Raw genomic sequence first — 13,195 nt, forward strand, 5'->3', positions numbered from 1 at the left:
CCAGTGACTTGCTGGTGGTTTTGCCATTTCCTGGCGTGTGGCTGCACCACTCCAATCTCAGCTTTCATGTCGCTCTCCCTGTATGTCTGTATCTTCATGTGGACATCTTTTATATGAATGAACACCAGTCATACCACATTATGGACCTACCTTATTTCAGTATGATCTCGTCTTAACTAATTATATCTGCAACAATGTTATTTCCAAATAAGGTCACATTCTAAAGTACTGGGGTTAGAGCTACAGCATATCTTTTTGTGGGGACAGAATTCAACCCACAAGAGCCCCCCAAGCAAAGAATTAACCAGCGCAAAATGTTAATGGTGTTACTGTTGAGAAACTCTGTTCCACATAATCTGTGGACCAAGCCCTGGGAGGTTAACTAAGGTAAAACCCAGGGCAAGTAGCAGTATGGTCTGAATGTCTGTGTTTCCTCCAAATGTATATATTGAACCTAATTCCCAATGTGATTGTATTACGAGGCAGGAACTTTGGGAGGTGAGCAGTGCCCTTTTAAAGAGGTTCTAGAAAGCTGGCTATTTCCTTCCATCATATAAAGACACAGTGAGAAGATCATCTGTGAACCAGAAATTGAAGCCCTCACCAGATACTGAATCTGTGGGTACCTTGATCTTGGACTTCTCAGCCTCTAGAACTGTGAGAAATAAACTTCTGTTATGTATAAGCCACCCATTGTAAAGCATTTATGATAGCAGCATGAATGGTCTAAGGTAGAAAGAGTCCAGATTCTGGGAAGGTGGAAAGGGAACAGGAGCATCATCATTAAGAGGGTCAGATACCTTTGCTCTTATATCAGAGGCTGTGGGCTCCCTACAGATGTATATAGACATAACCTCAGGCAACAGAGGTATATGTGACCAAAACAGGGTGAAAGGACTTGAAAGAGCACTATGCTAACAGGGATGGAGGCAGAAGTATGGCCAAACCCTCTGATTTGGTCACCTCATGATCTGACCCACCTTTCCATGTCAGGAACAGCCTTTTCCTCTTTTCCTCTGTTAGGAATGGAACAGGAGAGAAAAATAAATCCACAAGTCCCACAGTTTTCAGCAGTATTTTCAAGCCAACTGTCTTGTCTCTCCAAAGCCCAGTCTTCTCTCTCTGACACCCACTCCCTCCCACTGCCAGCCAAACATAGAATATAGAAAACAGGAAAAACAGCAACACTGCAAAGTTACATCTTTTGAGAGAGAACATTGCTGTGGATACATTTCCCCCCATACCTCTTGAATTGCCAAACCCTGCAGCAGGCAGCTTTATCCTGTTCCATGGGGATGCTGTCTCACCAACTGCTTGTTTCTTTGGCTTCAGGAATTCCATGCAAGAATGAATTTCTGCCGGGACGGGGCCACTGGGCATTCTGTGTATCCACATCTGAATATTTAAGTCTATCTTCTTCACTTTTAAAATGGTTTTGTCCCCATTCTTCTGTTGTGGCTGCATGTTCCCCTTCATTGTTTTGCCAGTTTGAATAGAGTGAGGGAAAGGAGGGAGGGGAGAGGGTCACCAGAGGAGTGGAGATTGTGTTATCAAATTCCAGGAGTGATGGGTTGCTTCCCAGCAGCAACATGAATGCCAGCTGGCTATATCTGGGGCCTGCTCAGTGGGGAAAGGAAGAAGCCTTCCTCCACAGTCTTCAGAGCTCTGTGTCTGCTTAGTGCATGCCTCATTTTGGTCTCCTAATTGCTCAGCTGTCTCTGCTCTCCATTGTTTCCTCTGGTTTGTCTCAGGAAGCAGCTCTGGGCCTCTAGTCTCCTTGCTCTCTGCAGCGTCTTCTTTGTGTCCCATTCTAAGTGCTAGTCCTGGCTTCCCTAGGCCCAGCTTACGGCCCCGACTCTGCCTTCCACAGCTCCCCATTCCCTGGTGGGCTAGGTGGGGAGAGGTCAGGGACAGAGTCTTTACCTGCTGTATGTTTCAGGTCCCAGAGGATGGCCATGTTTTCTGGAATCTGAACTAGTCTTTTCTTACAGTCTGGACCTGGTGTTATCTGTCAAATTATATCTTGTAACTAGTGTTGGCAACCTCTAGGATTGACTTTGCCTTTTAATCCACAAACAAGGTATTTTATTGTTGTTGTTATCAAATGGATAAAATGTTAACAGTTAAGTATTTCTTCTGCTTTCCTGCCTGAGAGTGACCAGATATTTAGCTTCTAGTTTACAGTCGGGAGGGAATATTTTGAAGGTCCTTTAAAGCAATAATGTGTAAATGAAGAGAGTTATTGAGAAAGAAAGAAAAGGGATCAGTGAAAGAGAACACCCCAGCAAAGAACTACTATAATTTTCTCAGAATTTCTAGGCTTGTGTACCTTCCTAAACACACAAAGTTAGACTGTAGGAAAATAAAATTTTACTTTAAAAAAATGTGGAGTTCTAAAAATATGCCTTTTATAGGAAAAGGTGCTAAAGCATTTTAGATATAAAGAAAAATAGTCTCCAGCAGGTAGAAATGTGTGAGAATGGACAGGGTGATGATTACATATGTAAATGTGATAAAGTTGGTGTTTAAGTTCCCAGAGATAATCTCAGTACCGAAACTACTCATGTTGGGAGGCACTGGTACCTGCAATAGTTATTTTTCGTATCAGTCCCAATTAGTAACTGAAGATTTATATAGATAGTCTTCAACTTTAAGGAGCATCTCTTTAGGGTACTCCTTAGACACTCCTTATTTGGACATAAAGTTATTCTAATGGAGGGAACTTATTTGTTCACTTATTCAGGGCACCTAAGAAGATATTGTTCTTGCAGCAGATGCAATGCGGTGGGTCAAACCATCACTGGTACCCAGAACTAGTTCCCTCTGTTTCTTCCTACTTTTCCACCAAAGACGACTTTGCCATTCCCAGAGTTCATCCCCTTCCCCACTACAAGAACCAACAGATGGAGGAGAAATATATTCCTGGTGTTCTAGGATGAAAACTGAAAAGCATTTTTCTATATCACCCTCCTTCATCATAGACAATGTGCTGTGTCAGTACTATATTTTAAAGCTATTATGTGCTCAACTGAATTTATTTATTTTATCCTGGGATTCTAACCTTCATTTACATGGCAAATACATTCTCAGTGCTAAATGGAACTGGGAAATACGACACCTTACTGCTGTCAAGCTGCTGAACTGCAGAGTTTTTGGGTTGAGTGACTACTGAAAGGAGAGCACTATGCCCACTAGGTACATTGATGAATAGTTGAGATAGAAAAGATGAGTAAGATGGACTCTTTCCTTTAAAGTGAGTACAACTCTCCTTAGAAGACAACATGCACACAAAAGAAATGTATTGCAAAAGAAAAAAAAAGGCTGTTGCACATGAACAATTACAGTGTCATAATTTAAAAACCAAAGGCCTAAGAGTGAATGTAATTCAAAGTAATAAAGAAGCAGAAGAGCTGGAGATTTTACAGTGAGTTTTGGAGAAGTACATGTTTCGGTGAAAAGTACTGGAAGTTATAGTTAGAGAGACTTGCTTGCCATTTTCTAGTTATAAAACATTGTTTAAACAAGTTACTTTATGTCTCTGAGCCTCAGTTTTCTTATTTGTAAAATGATATTAATAATATCTATCTTATGATTGATCCCAATGCTTAGAGATAATGTCGATAAAGAACCTAACACTATGCTTAGCATACTGTGGACACCTGGTTAACTGATGCCACCTTCTTTGACCTATGGGTTATTTAGAAATGTGTTATTTAGTTTCCAATAATTTGTGAATATTCTGGTGATATTTCTGTTATTGAGTTCTAATTTAATTACATTATAGTCAGAGAAAATATGTTGTATGGTTTGCATCCCTTTAAATTTGTTGAGACTCTTTCTATGGCTGAGAATATGGTTTATCTCAGTAAATACTCTGTGAGCACTTGAAAAAAATATGAATTCAGCTGTTGAGGTGGGGGTGGAATGCCCTATAAATGTCAGGCCACGTTGGTTGAGAGTGTTCAAATCTATATCCTTACAAATTTCCTATTTACTTGTTCTATTAGTTACTGAGAGGGGGCATGGAAATCTCTGACTATAATTATGGATTTCTCTATTTCTCCTTGTGGGTTTAATCAGTCTTTACATATTTTGAACTTTTGTTGATAGATGCATAAATGTTTAGGGTTATTATATCCTCTTGATGAATTGACCCCTTGATCATTACCAAATGATAATATTAGTCATTTTTTCCTGGTAATGTTATTCACTCTGCAATCTACTATGTCTGATATGAATATAGCCACCCAGCTTTTTTTGGCTAGTGTTATCATGCTATATCTTTTTCTATCCTTTTACTCGTACCCTACTTGGTGTCTTTGTACTTATAGTGCATTCCTTGTAGACAGCATATAATTGGAACTTGCTTTTTTATCTAATCTGACAATCTCTGCCTTTTGATTGTGTTTAGACAATTTATATTTAATGTGATTGCTGATAAGTTTAGATTTAACCCTATCACTTTTTTTTTTTTTCCTATATGTTTCATCTGTTGCTTTTCCCCCTTTTTTGCCTTTTTGGATTAATTTAATATTTTTATGATCCTGTTTGACTTCCTTTGTTGGCTGATCAACTATAACTCTATTATTTTAATGATTGCCTTAGGATTTATAGTATTTTAACTTATCTTACTTATATATGTACCATAAATCCCACACTACATTGTTATCATTAGTTTTTAAACCTTATTTACCCATGTAGTATTTCCAGTGCTCTTGATTCCTGGGTATGGATCTGTATTTCCATCTGATACCATTTTCCTTCTTCCTGAAGGACTTCTTTTAACATTTCTTATCTTGCATATCTGCTAGTGAAGAATTCTTTCATCTTTGTATATCTAAAAAAGTCTTTATTTCGCTTTGTTTTTGAAAATATTTGTGCTGGGCACAGAATTCCCAGGTTTGTTTTTTGTTTTTGTTTTTTTCTTTTAGTACTTTGAAGTTGTTGCTCTACTGTCTTTTTGCTTGCACTGTTTCCAATAACAAGTCTGCTGTCATCCTTATCTTTGTTCCTCTGTATATAGCTTGTCCTTTTTTCCTCTGTCTACTTTAAAGATTTTCTTTTCTTTCCCTTTTTTGCCATTTTATTTTACTTTTATGTTCCTTGGTGTAGTTTTCTTTGTGTTTCTTGTGTTGAGGGTTTGATGGGTTTCTTGGATTTATAGTTTTTGTTATATTTGAAAACTTCTTGGTCATTATTTCTTTAGGTATCTTTTCCAATACCCTCCTCTTCTCCTAGGGAATCTCAATTACATGGATATTGGCCTGTCTGAAGTTATCCCATAGCTCACAGATGCTTTATTTTTAAAATTTATTTTTTCTCTCAGTATTTTAGTTTAAATAGTTACTCTTGCAGTTTTCAAGTTCAGTCCTTTTATCTTCTGCAAAGCCTAACCTACTGTTAATACAGTCTAATGTTTTTCATCTTTAGAATTACAAGGGGTTTTAAAAATTTTATTTCTTAACTATCTGAACATACGAAATACAATTATAATAACCATTTTAAAATACTTGTCTGCTAATCTTAATATCTATTTCAGTTCTGAGTAAGTTTTCATTGATTGGTTTTTCTCCTTCTCATAGGTGAGATTTTCCTGATTATGGGCGTGCCTGTTAGTTTTTTACTAGATACCAGACATCATGAGTTTTACCTTGTCAGTTGTGGATATTTCTGTATTCCTATAAATATTCTTAAGCTTTATTCTGAGACACAATAAAGTTACATGGAAAAAAAAATGATCTGTTCAGGTCTTTCTCTTAAAATGTACTAGGCAAGACCAGAGCAGTTCTCATTCTAAGTCTACTTATTTACCCTTCTGACCCTTCTGGGTACTCCATCCAACATCCCATTAATCATGAGATTTTCCATGCTGACTGGTGGGAGCAAGTGCTATTTCTAACTGTGTGAGTGCTAGGTACTGTTATCTCTAATTCTTTCAGATGGTTCTTTCTCTAGCCTCAGGTAGTTTCCTCACACGTGGATTCTTTGCAGATCTGCCCCAGAGAGGGTAAGGAAGGAAGGTGAAAGAGATTTGTAAGCTGTAAAGTACTATTCAGTTGTAAGGTTTTGGGTGTTATCTTGATTGCTGCCCTCCCCAATGCCTATGCTTTTGTGTCTCCTTTGTCTTCAATGCTTATGTATTTTTTTTTCCTTTCATCTCATTACCTACTGGTTTCAGCCATGCTGGCCGAAAAAAAATGCTCACTGTGAGGGGGATTTTCTCCTGGTCCTCTGGTAGTCTCATTCTTCAATCTACATTGCCTCTTTTGAATAGTAAGGGTGACTTTCAGGCCTCATCCTTCCTCATTCCCAGGGCATAAAGCCAAGATTCTCACTTCATATTACCAAGGAAGTAGCCTCTTGATTCTAGAGTGTTTTTATTCACTGTCTTTCCCACCCCTTGCCTTTAAAAAGCCTGCTTCCTGCTTCTCTGCTTCAGCCCAGGGAATCTGAAAACATACCTGTATTGCTGAAATTCCTGTTAGAGACAAATTATCCTAGAATGTTCTGTTTCTTTCCTGGGGAGAAAATTCAAAAGTAATGGGCTGAGGCTTCAGCAGAGTGTTTAAGTTAGAATTAAGGGCTGAATTATCTAGGGCATCGTACCTGGTTGACACAGTCATGGGGTGTTGGAGAGGGAAGAACAGGAACTGCAGCCATCGGTGTGGCCCATATCTCTGAATCAGGGGCTCTGTCTACCACAGGTCCTACCTGAAAGCTCCAACAGCTGAGGGATCTATATACGAGCACTCATAACCCATTTTTGGCACATCTGTTGGGAAATGTCAATAAGGCGTCAAGTCCAAGGCAGAGAGACTAGGAAGCTGGGAAACCAAAGAATGCCTAGGAAATATGTTCAGAGCAAGGTCAGACTCTGGCCCTGGGTCAAAATCTGTTGCTGATTTGGTCAGAAAATGAGCAGAAACCCGTTGTGATCCTTGCCCCAATTTGGGGGTATTGACAAGAATCGAAGTATTGCTTTGGTAATACTTTATTTGATATATTCCATACACATTTCTATTTCAAGGCTGTGCCAGGAGGTAGGATATACCAAATAAAATTGAACATTGAACGTGAATTCTATCATGTAACGTCTTGTACTGGGTAGTTGATGAGGAGCTAGGGTTGAATATTAAGATTGGTGGTGGTTGATATCTTAATTCATTCATTCATTTACTAAATATTTATGGAGCACTTACTAGGTGCCATACAGTAAGGGAAAGAGATGAGAGACATTATCTGCCCCTAAGGAGATGAGAAAGACAAACATTTGCACTAGAAAGTGGCAGGTACCATGGAGAGGATTGGTATAGATCACTCTAGGAGTCCAGAGGAGGGCACATAAGCTAGCCTTGGGAGAGAAGAGGATATGAGGGTGGAGTTCCTGGAAGAAGCAGTGCCCTAGCTGGGTCTTAAAGAGTGAATAAGAGTTGGTCAAGTACAAGAGTGAAGGGAAGGGCATCTTAGGCTGAAGAAGAATATGTGCAAAGGCACAGAGGCAAGATTCAGTGCAGTGAGTTTTGGGGGATGCAAGTAATTTACTTCCTAGGCTGTTTGTAGGAAAGTGATGTGGGTTGAAGCTGAAGGGAAAAAGCGTCAGGTGAAGAAGGGCGTTGCACACCGTGTCAAGACATTTTACCCCAAAGGCAGTGGGAAGCCACTGAACAGTTTTAAGTAGAAGACAGTTGTGATTGTGTCTGAATTTTAGAAGCTCTTTTCTGCTAGTAATAGGGAAGAGAGCTTGGGAGAGACAAAGGTGAGAGCCCAGCTTTAACACTGACCCCATTGCCTTCCCACCTGTCTTTATTGTTCCATTCTCTCTATAAAATGTATCTATCTTAATAGCTCTTCACTGACGTATCCAACCTGATTTTCTGCCACTCTCCAACTTTAGTCAGGTTGACTCAACTTATTCAAACAGACCTACTCATTTGTGTCTTCTTTATTCAACAAACATTTAGTAAATGCCTATTGCATACCAGCCACAGCGCTTGGCATGGGGGAACCAAGGATGAATGAGATACTGAACCTGCCTTTAAGGGGCTCACAGACCAGTAGAGAGATACCATGGAGACACATTGTTACTATAAAGTATGATGATGGCTGTGGGGTGGGATAAATATAGAGTACCCTGGGTGCAAAAAGAAGACAGGCTTGGCTATGAGAAGCCCTTCTTCTCTGCTAAATCCTACCCATCCTCAGGCTCCTGCCTATATTCTTTATAGAGGCAGGGTAGTTTAATGGGTTGTTGCTTGGGCTCTGAAGCCTGCCAACAGGGTTTTAATCCTGGTTCTGCCACTTACTAGCCATATGACTTTGGCCAGAAATTCTTTGTACCTCAGTTTCTTCATCTGTAAAATGGGAATGATGGCTGCATCAACTTCATAGGGTTATTGTGAGGATTAAAGGGGATAGCATGCATAAAATCCTTTAGAACAATCTTTGTCATGTGCAAAATATTTAATAATTATTAGCTACTATTATTCTCAGTTTTACTCCTTTTCTTCAGCATCTATATCATATCAAGAAATTGTAACCCCTAATTATCTATTAGTTTGTTGCTTGCCCCATCTTATGTATTATCATGTTATTTCTCTCAAGAATGATTTTATTCTTCTTTGAGACAAAATACATTATATATTTATCTGTACTTTTGGGATACTTACAGTATTGGATATGTATTATGGCGATCAGCCATCCCAGTTTTCCCAGATCTGAGGGGATTTCTGGGACACAGGAATTTCTATGCTAAAACCAGGAAAGTCCTGGGCAAACTGGAACAAATTGATCACCTTACATGTAGTAGACACTTCAGTTTGGCTTTTTATTTATCTCTTATTGGTCCCAAACCTAATTTGCTAGCAAGCTCACTTTGACTTTGCCACAAATTTTTATTTATTGTCTACAGAATGTAAAGTTACAATCTCTAGGGGTTTTGGGGAGCAGGGGTGGGGAGAATCCTGAGATTCTCTAGGATTTAAGGTGGACAATTTGAGGGATTCCTAAAATACCTCTCTCCCATCAGCTGTGGGCATATGGACTAGAAATTGTGGGACTAGAAATCCCACAAGAGCTTTCTTTAACCTGACCCACAGCCCTAGAGGTCTACCCTTGCCTGTCATTCCCCTTGTCTCCCTGCATGTCTCTCATGAGTGAATGACTTCCTTCATCTGCTTTCCAGAATTGCCGTACCCTGGTTTAACCCAGTGGCAGAGCTCCTTCCCTCATATGAAGCTGCTGTTTTTCCATGAATTTCCTAGTTGGGGCCAAGTGATTTTTCCTCTTTTTCAACCCTGTCTTGGAAGCACTGGGACAATGTAAATGACTTTTTCTCTTTTTCAACGCGGTCTCACCAGCATTGGAACGATGTTTACCTTGGGAAGTTGCTTTTCAAGCAGCATTCCTTATGGATCCCCTGGGGCCTCTCTCCAAATTTCTAGAAGCCAAGACAAGTGTTTGCCTGCCCATCTTCCCCAGTCCTATACCAGTACAATCAAGAGGCTGGCTCCACAGCCTCTGAGTCTCAGTTTCCTAGGGCTGTCGTAACAAAGCACCACGAGACCGTGACTTCGATAACAACAACTTCTTTTCTCACAGTTCTGGAAGCTAGACATTTGAGATCAAAGTGTCATCAGAGTTAGTTCTTTCTGTGGAATATGAGGGAGAAATCTGCCCTATGCCTTTTTCTCAACTTTTAGTAGTTTTCTGGCAGTCTTTTGCATTCTTAGCCTTGTATACACATCTCCCACTTTCTTCGTTCATCTTCACATGGCATTCTCCCTGTGTGCATGTCTGTGTCTTCACATGGCATTTTTTTTTTTTTTTAAATAGGGACACCAGTCATATTGGATTAGGGATCTATCCTACTATAGCGTGACTTGAACTTAACGTAACTAATTACATCTACAATTATCCTGTTTCCAAGGAAGGTCACATTCCGAGATATTGGGAACATGTGAATTTGAGTGGGGGGTACAATTCAGTCCATAGCACCCAGGTCTTCAAGTGAGTCCAAAACACTCCTTACAGACTCGGAGACCCTGTCTCCATAAGCAAAACAAAGCACCAGAGAGTCATTGCTCACGAATCCATTTCAATTCTCCGCTCACTTTGTGTTTGATACTGACTGCTCTGCTTGTTCCCTACTCTAGAGTTTTGTGCCAACTCTACGGATACTAAGAAATATATGTACACCTGAGTCACCAGCTGTAAGTCAGGACATATCAGGAGACTTTCAAAATGAGAAGCCTGCTGAGGAAAAGTTGTATCTGTGGCAAATAATGTAGTAACTATTCTAAAGGCAGTGGCTCCCATCCTGATGAATAATAATTACAAGTTGGTTGCCTTTTAAAATGCTCTGGAGAATACCATGGTGTGTACAGACAGGGGGTTGGACAACTGTGTGTGCGTGTGTGTGCATGCGGTAGCTTATGATAAACAAAATCAACAGACTCCTCCCCAACCTTCCTGCAAACTTTCCCTGGGCCCGCAGGGAGTAGCCTGCATCTCCTCCCTCTGACTGTGGCTGCTGCCTTTTGTCAGCTCCCTAGAGTTGCTGATCCCTTCCCCTCCAAAGAAATAGCTCTGTTCCAAAAAGATAAACACCAGTAGTTACAGGGAACTTGAGGAGAAAAGCAAAGCGAGTCTCCCAGTTAGTGTTTTTCTGGTGTTCTCACATAGAAATACAGACTGTCTTTGTGGGTGTGCTATTTCTGATCCTGACAGTTACAGCCTGAGATGTGAGGGCAGCGATGGGTTTTCTTGAAGGTAGGGGATTGGGAGCAGCTGGGGTATGGAGGTTCTCTAGGTTCTCTCCACTTCTTTCCAGGGACACTGCACCTCTGAGAAATCCCAGGGGTGGATGAGGCACCTCGCTGGTGCCCGCCTGTGCAGAGCAGCCAGGCAGGCTGCTAGCTTGCTGAGAGGCGGCGTGCCAGCTCCGCAAACTGCGCCTCAGTGCCAGATTAGGGAGCTGTCGGCTCAGCGCCCACGCCCCTCCATTCAGCTCGGGGGAGCCCCAGGGTGGGCTGCTGGAAGTCGCGACTGCAACTTGACTTTGCCTCACTGTTGTTGCTGGCAGAATACGTACACCAATGCGGACAAGCTCCTAGAAGCAGCGGAGCAGTTGGCTCAGACGGGGGAATGTGACCCGGAGGAGATCTACAAGGCAGCTCGACACCTGGAGGTGCGCATCCAAGACTTCGTGCGCAGGGTGGAGCAGCGGAAGCTTCTCCTGGACATGTCTGTCTCCTTCCACACACACACCAAAGAGGTAAGGGGAGCTAGTGGAGAGAGGGCATTCGGTCCTGCCAGGGTTAGGTCGGCTTCCTAGTAAAATGGCCCTGAAGGTCTGACCAGAGTCCTGGGTAGTCTGGAGGTTACTAACTTCCTAACTTTGGTAATATTAACAATTCGTTCCTGATAGCCTGCATTTAGGTCTCTCAGAATGGGGCAAAATTTCCTCCCATAATATCTAGTGAGGAAAGGGGGTCATGGAGACAGGGGATTTTGGGGGCATCTACTAGAGCATGCAATCTGCAGCTGGAGAAATGTGGGAATCCCTGATATAGCAATAGTCATTGCAAGAAGAAATGTAAGAGGATCACAGACTCTCTTCCTACTCCACACCCAATTTCTCTTGGTCGCTCTTTCCTGTCAGAAATGAGAGTCCTACAGAACTTTGATCAGGTATCTTTGCTACCAGCAAGGAACATGTAGAGTTTACAGTTGTGTTTTTTCTGTGTTTTTATTTTTTTTAACAGGGGATTTAATCTTCTTAATGAGGTCTGTGTCAGGGTGATATTAAAGTTGGTCCTCACTGTGCCTGAATGTGGAGTGACACGCATTGAGAGAAGGGGGACTGAGATGCCCTCCACCAAGGAAGCTGGCTGGGCTTGAAACCCAGCCTGAATAATTCACCAAGTGGAGAAAGGAAAAGGAAGGATAGATTATGTCAAGCTGCTGCAAGAGCAGAGGGGCCCCATAGAGAGGAGGATGGTTGCAAACTTATGATTGCTTTTCATTTCTGATTAACATGGGACATGCTGAAATTGAGTAAGTGGCCAGTAAGGAGGCCCATTTAGCATCATCTGTAATAACACCCTTGGCGGATGAACTCATTAGGTGTATGCATGCTTGTGTCCCCTCCCAGGAATTCCCTTTAATAGAGTATTAATTAAAGTTTGATTGCTGCCCAGGGGAAAAAAAGTAGCCCTACTTAATTAAGTTGAATTTTAATATTGGGAATGCATTAAGAATCTTGGTTGTTACGGCCTTTTCTGACACCGAGGGAATGAATGCAAACCATTGCAGCGCCTATCAGAGAAAAACATGAAAAGATAATGTTCTCTCAACTGAGATTCCCCAGGCAGATGAAGGGCTGGCAAGCTCCCTGAGGCTGGATTTGCTTCCTGTCTGCAGGACCTGCAGCCACTCTCTGATGAGTGTCTATAAAGCAAGGGGATTAGCATTAATCCAGGGTTTCCTGCCTGGTTCTCTGCTTGGTAGTGGCTCACCCAATTGTTAATGAAAGTCTCAGAATCCAAAGGCATGTGTATTCCCTTTTACTTATGAGCCTGTGGGTGATAGAATGGAGTATGAACGAACAGGAGTCATGTTCCTCATGAGGGCTGTGGCGGTGCTGGCTGCATGGAGAAGTGGTGGACCAGGGTCAGTTTCCATGGAACTACCACTCCCAAAAGAGTGACCATGGCTCTCAGGAATTCCTCTAGCTACATCTCCCACCTTCTATACACAGAGCTAGAAGGCTGGGATTCTAGACCAGATTCTGCTGCTAAAGAACCATATGAGCTTGTGCAAGTCACTATGTCCCTGGCCTTGGGTTTCCTTATCTATAAAATTATGCAGTTGGAGTTGGTGGCTCTAAGGCCCCTTAAAGTTCTAATGTGAATCCAAGATTCCATTCTTCTTCTCGACTTCTTTATTTGCTGTTGATAATGATAATAAATAATAATAATAATAATAATTAAACTGAAGTAGTATAGGTGATTTACCGAGCCTAAGATTTGATTTATTGTAAGCTCTCAAAATACATTACATGCGTTTTTTAATGGACACCTATTACTTGCCAGACACATATACCATCTCATGTAACCTTCATGATAATCTTATGGTATAGATTTTATTAAACACGTTTTTAAATGAGGAGACTAAGCCTCAGAAAATAACTTTTCTA

General features: G+C 41.2%; 1 protein-coding gene across 9 annotated transcripts in view; it reads left to right on the forward strand.

The window, feature by feature from the left end:
• KALRN (kalirin RhoGEF kinase) overlaps positions 1-13,195 on the forward strand; it is a 638,197-nt gene that overhangs the window by 288,221 nt on the left and 336,781 nt on the right. For all 9 annotated transcript variants that reach the window (XM_025374819.1, XM_025374820.1, XM_025374821.1 and 6 more), the window contains exon 11: positions 11,081-11,272. In XM_025374819.1, the coding sequence (XP_025230604.1) occupies positions 11,081-11,272 (192 nt within the window). The remainder of the gene's footprint in view (positions 1-11,080; positions 11,273-13,195) is intronic.

The sequence above is a fragment of the Theropithecus gelada genome, chromosome 2, assembly GCF_003255815.1.
Source record: "Theropithecus gelada isolate Dixy chromosome 2, Tgel_1.0, whole genome shotgun sequence".
Classification (NCBI taxonomy): Eukaryota; Metazoa; Chordata; class Mammalia; order Primates; family Cercopithecidae; genus Theropithecus; species Theropithecus gelada.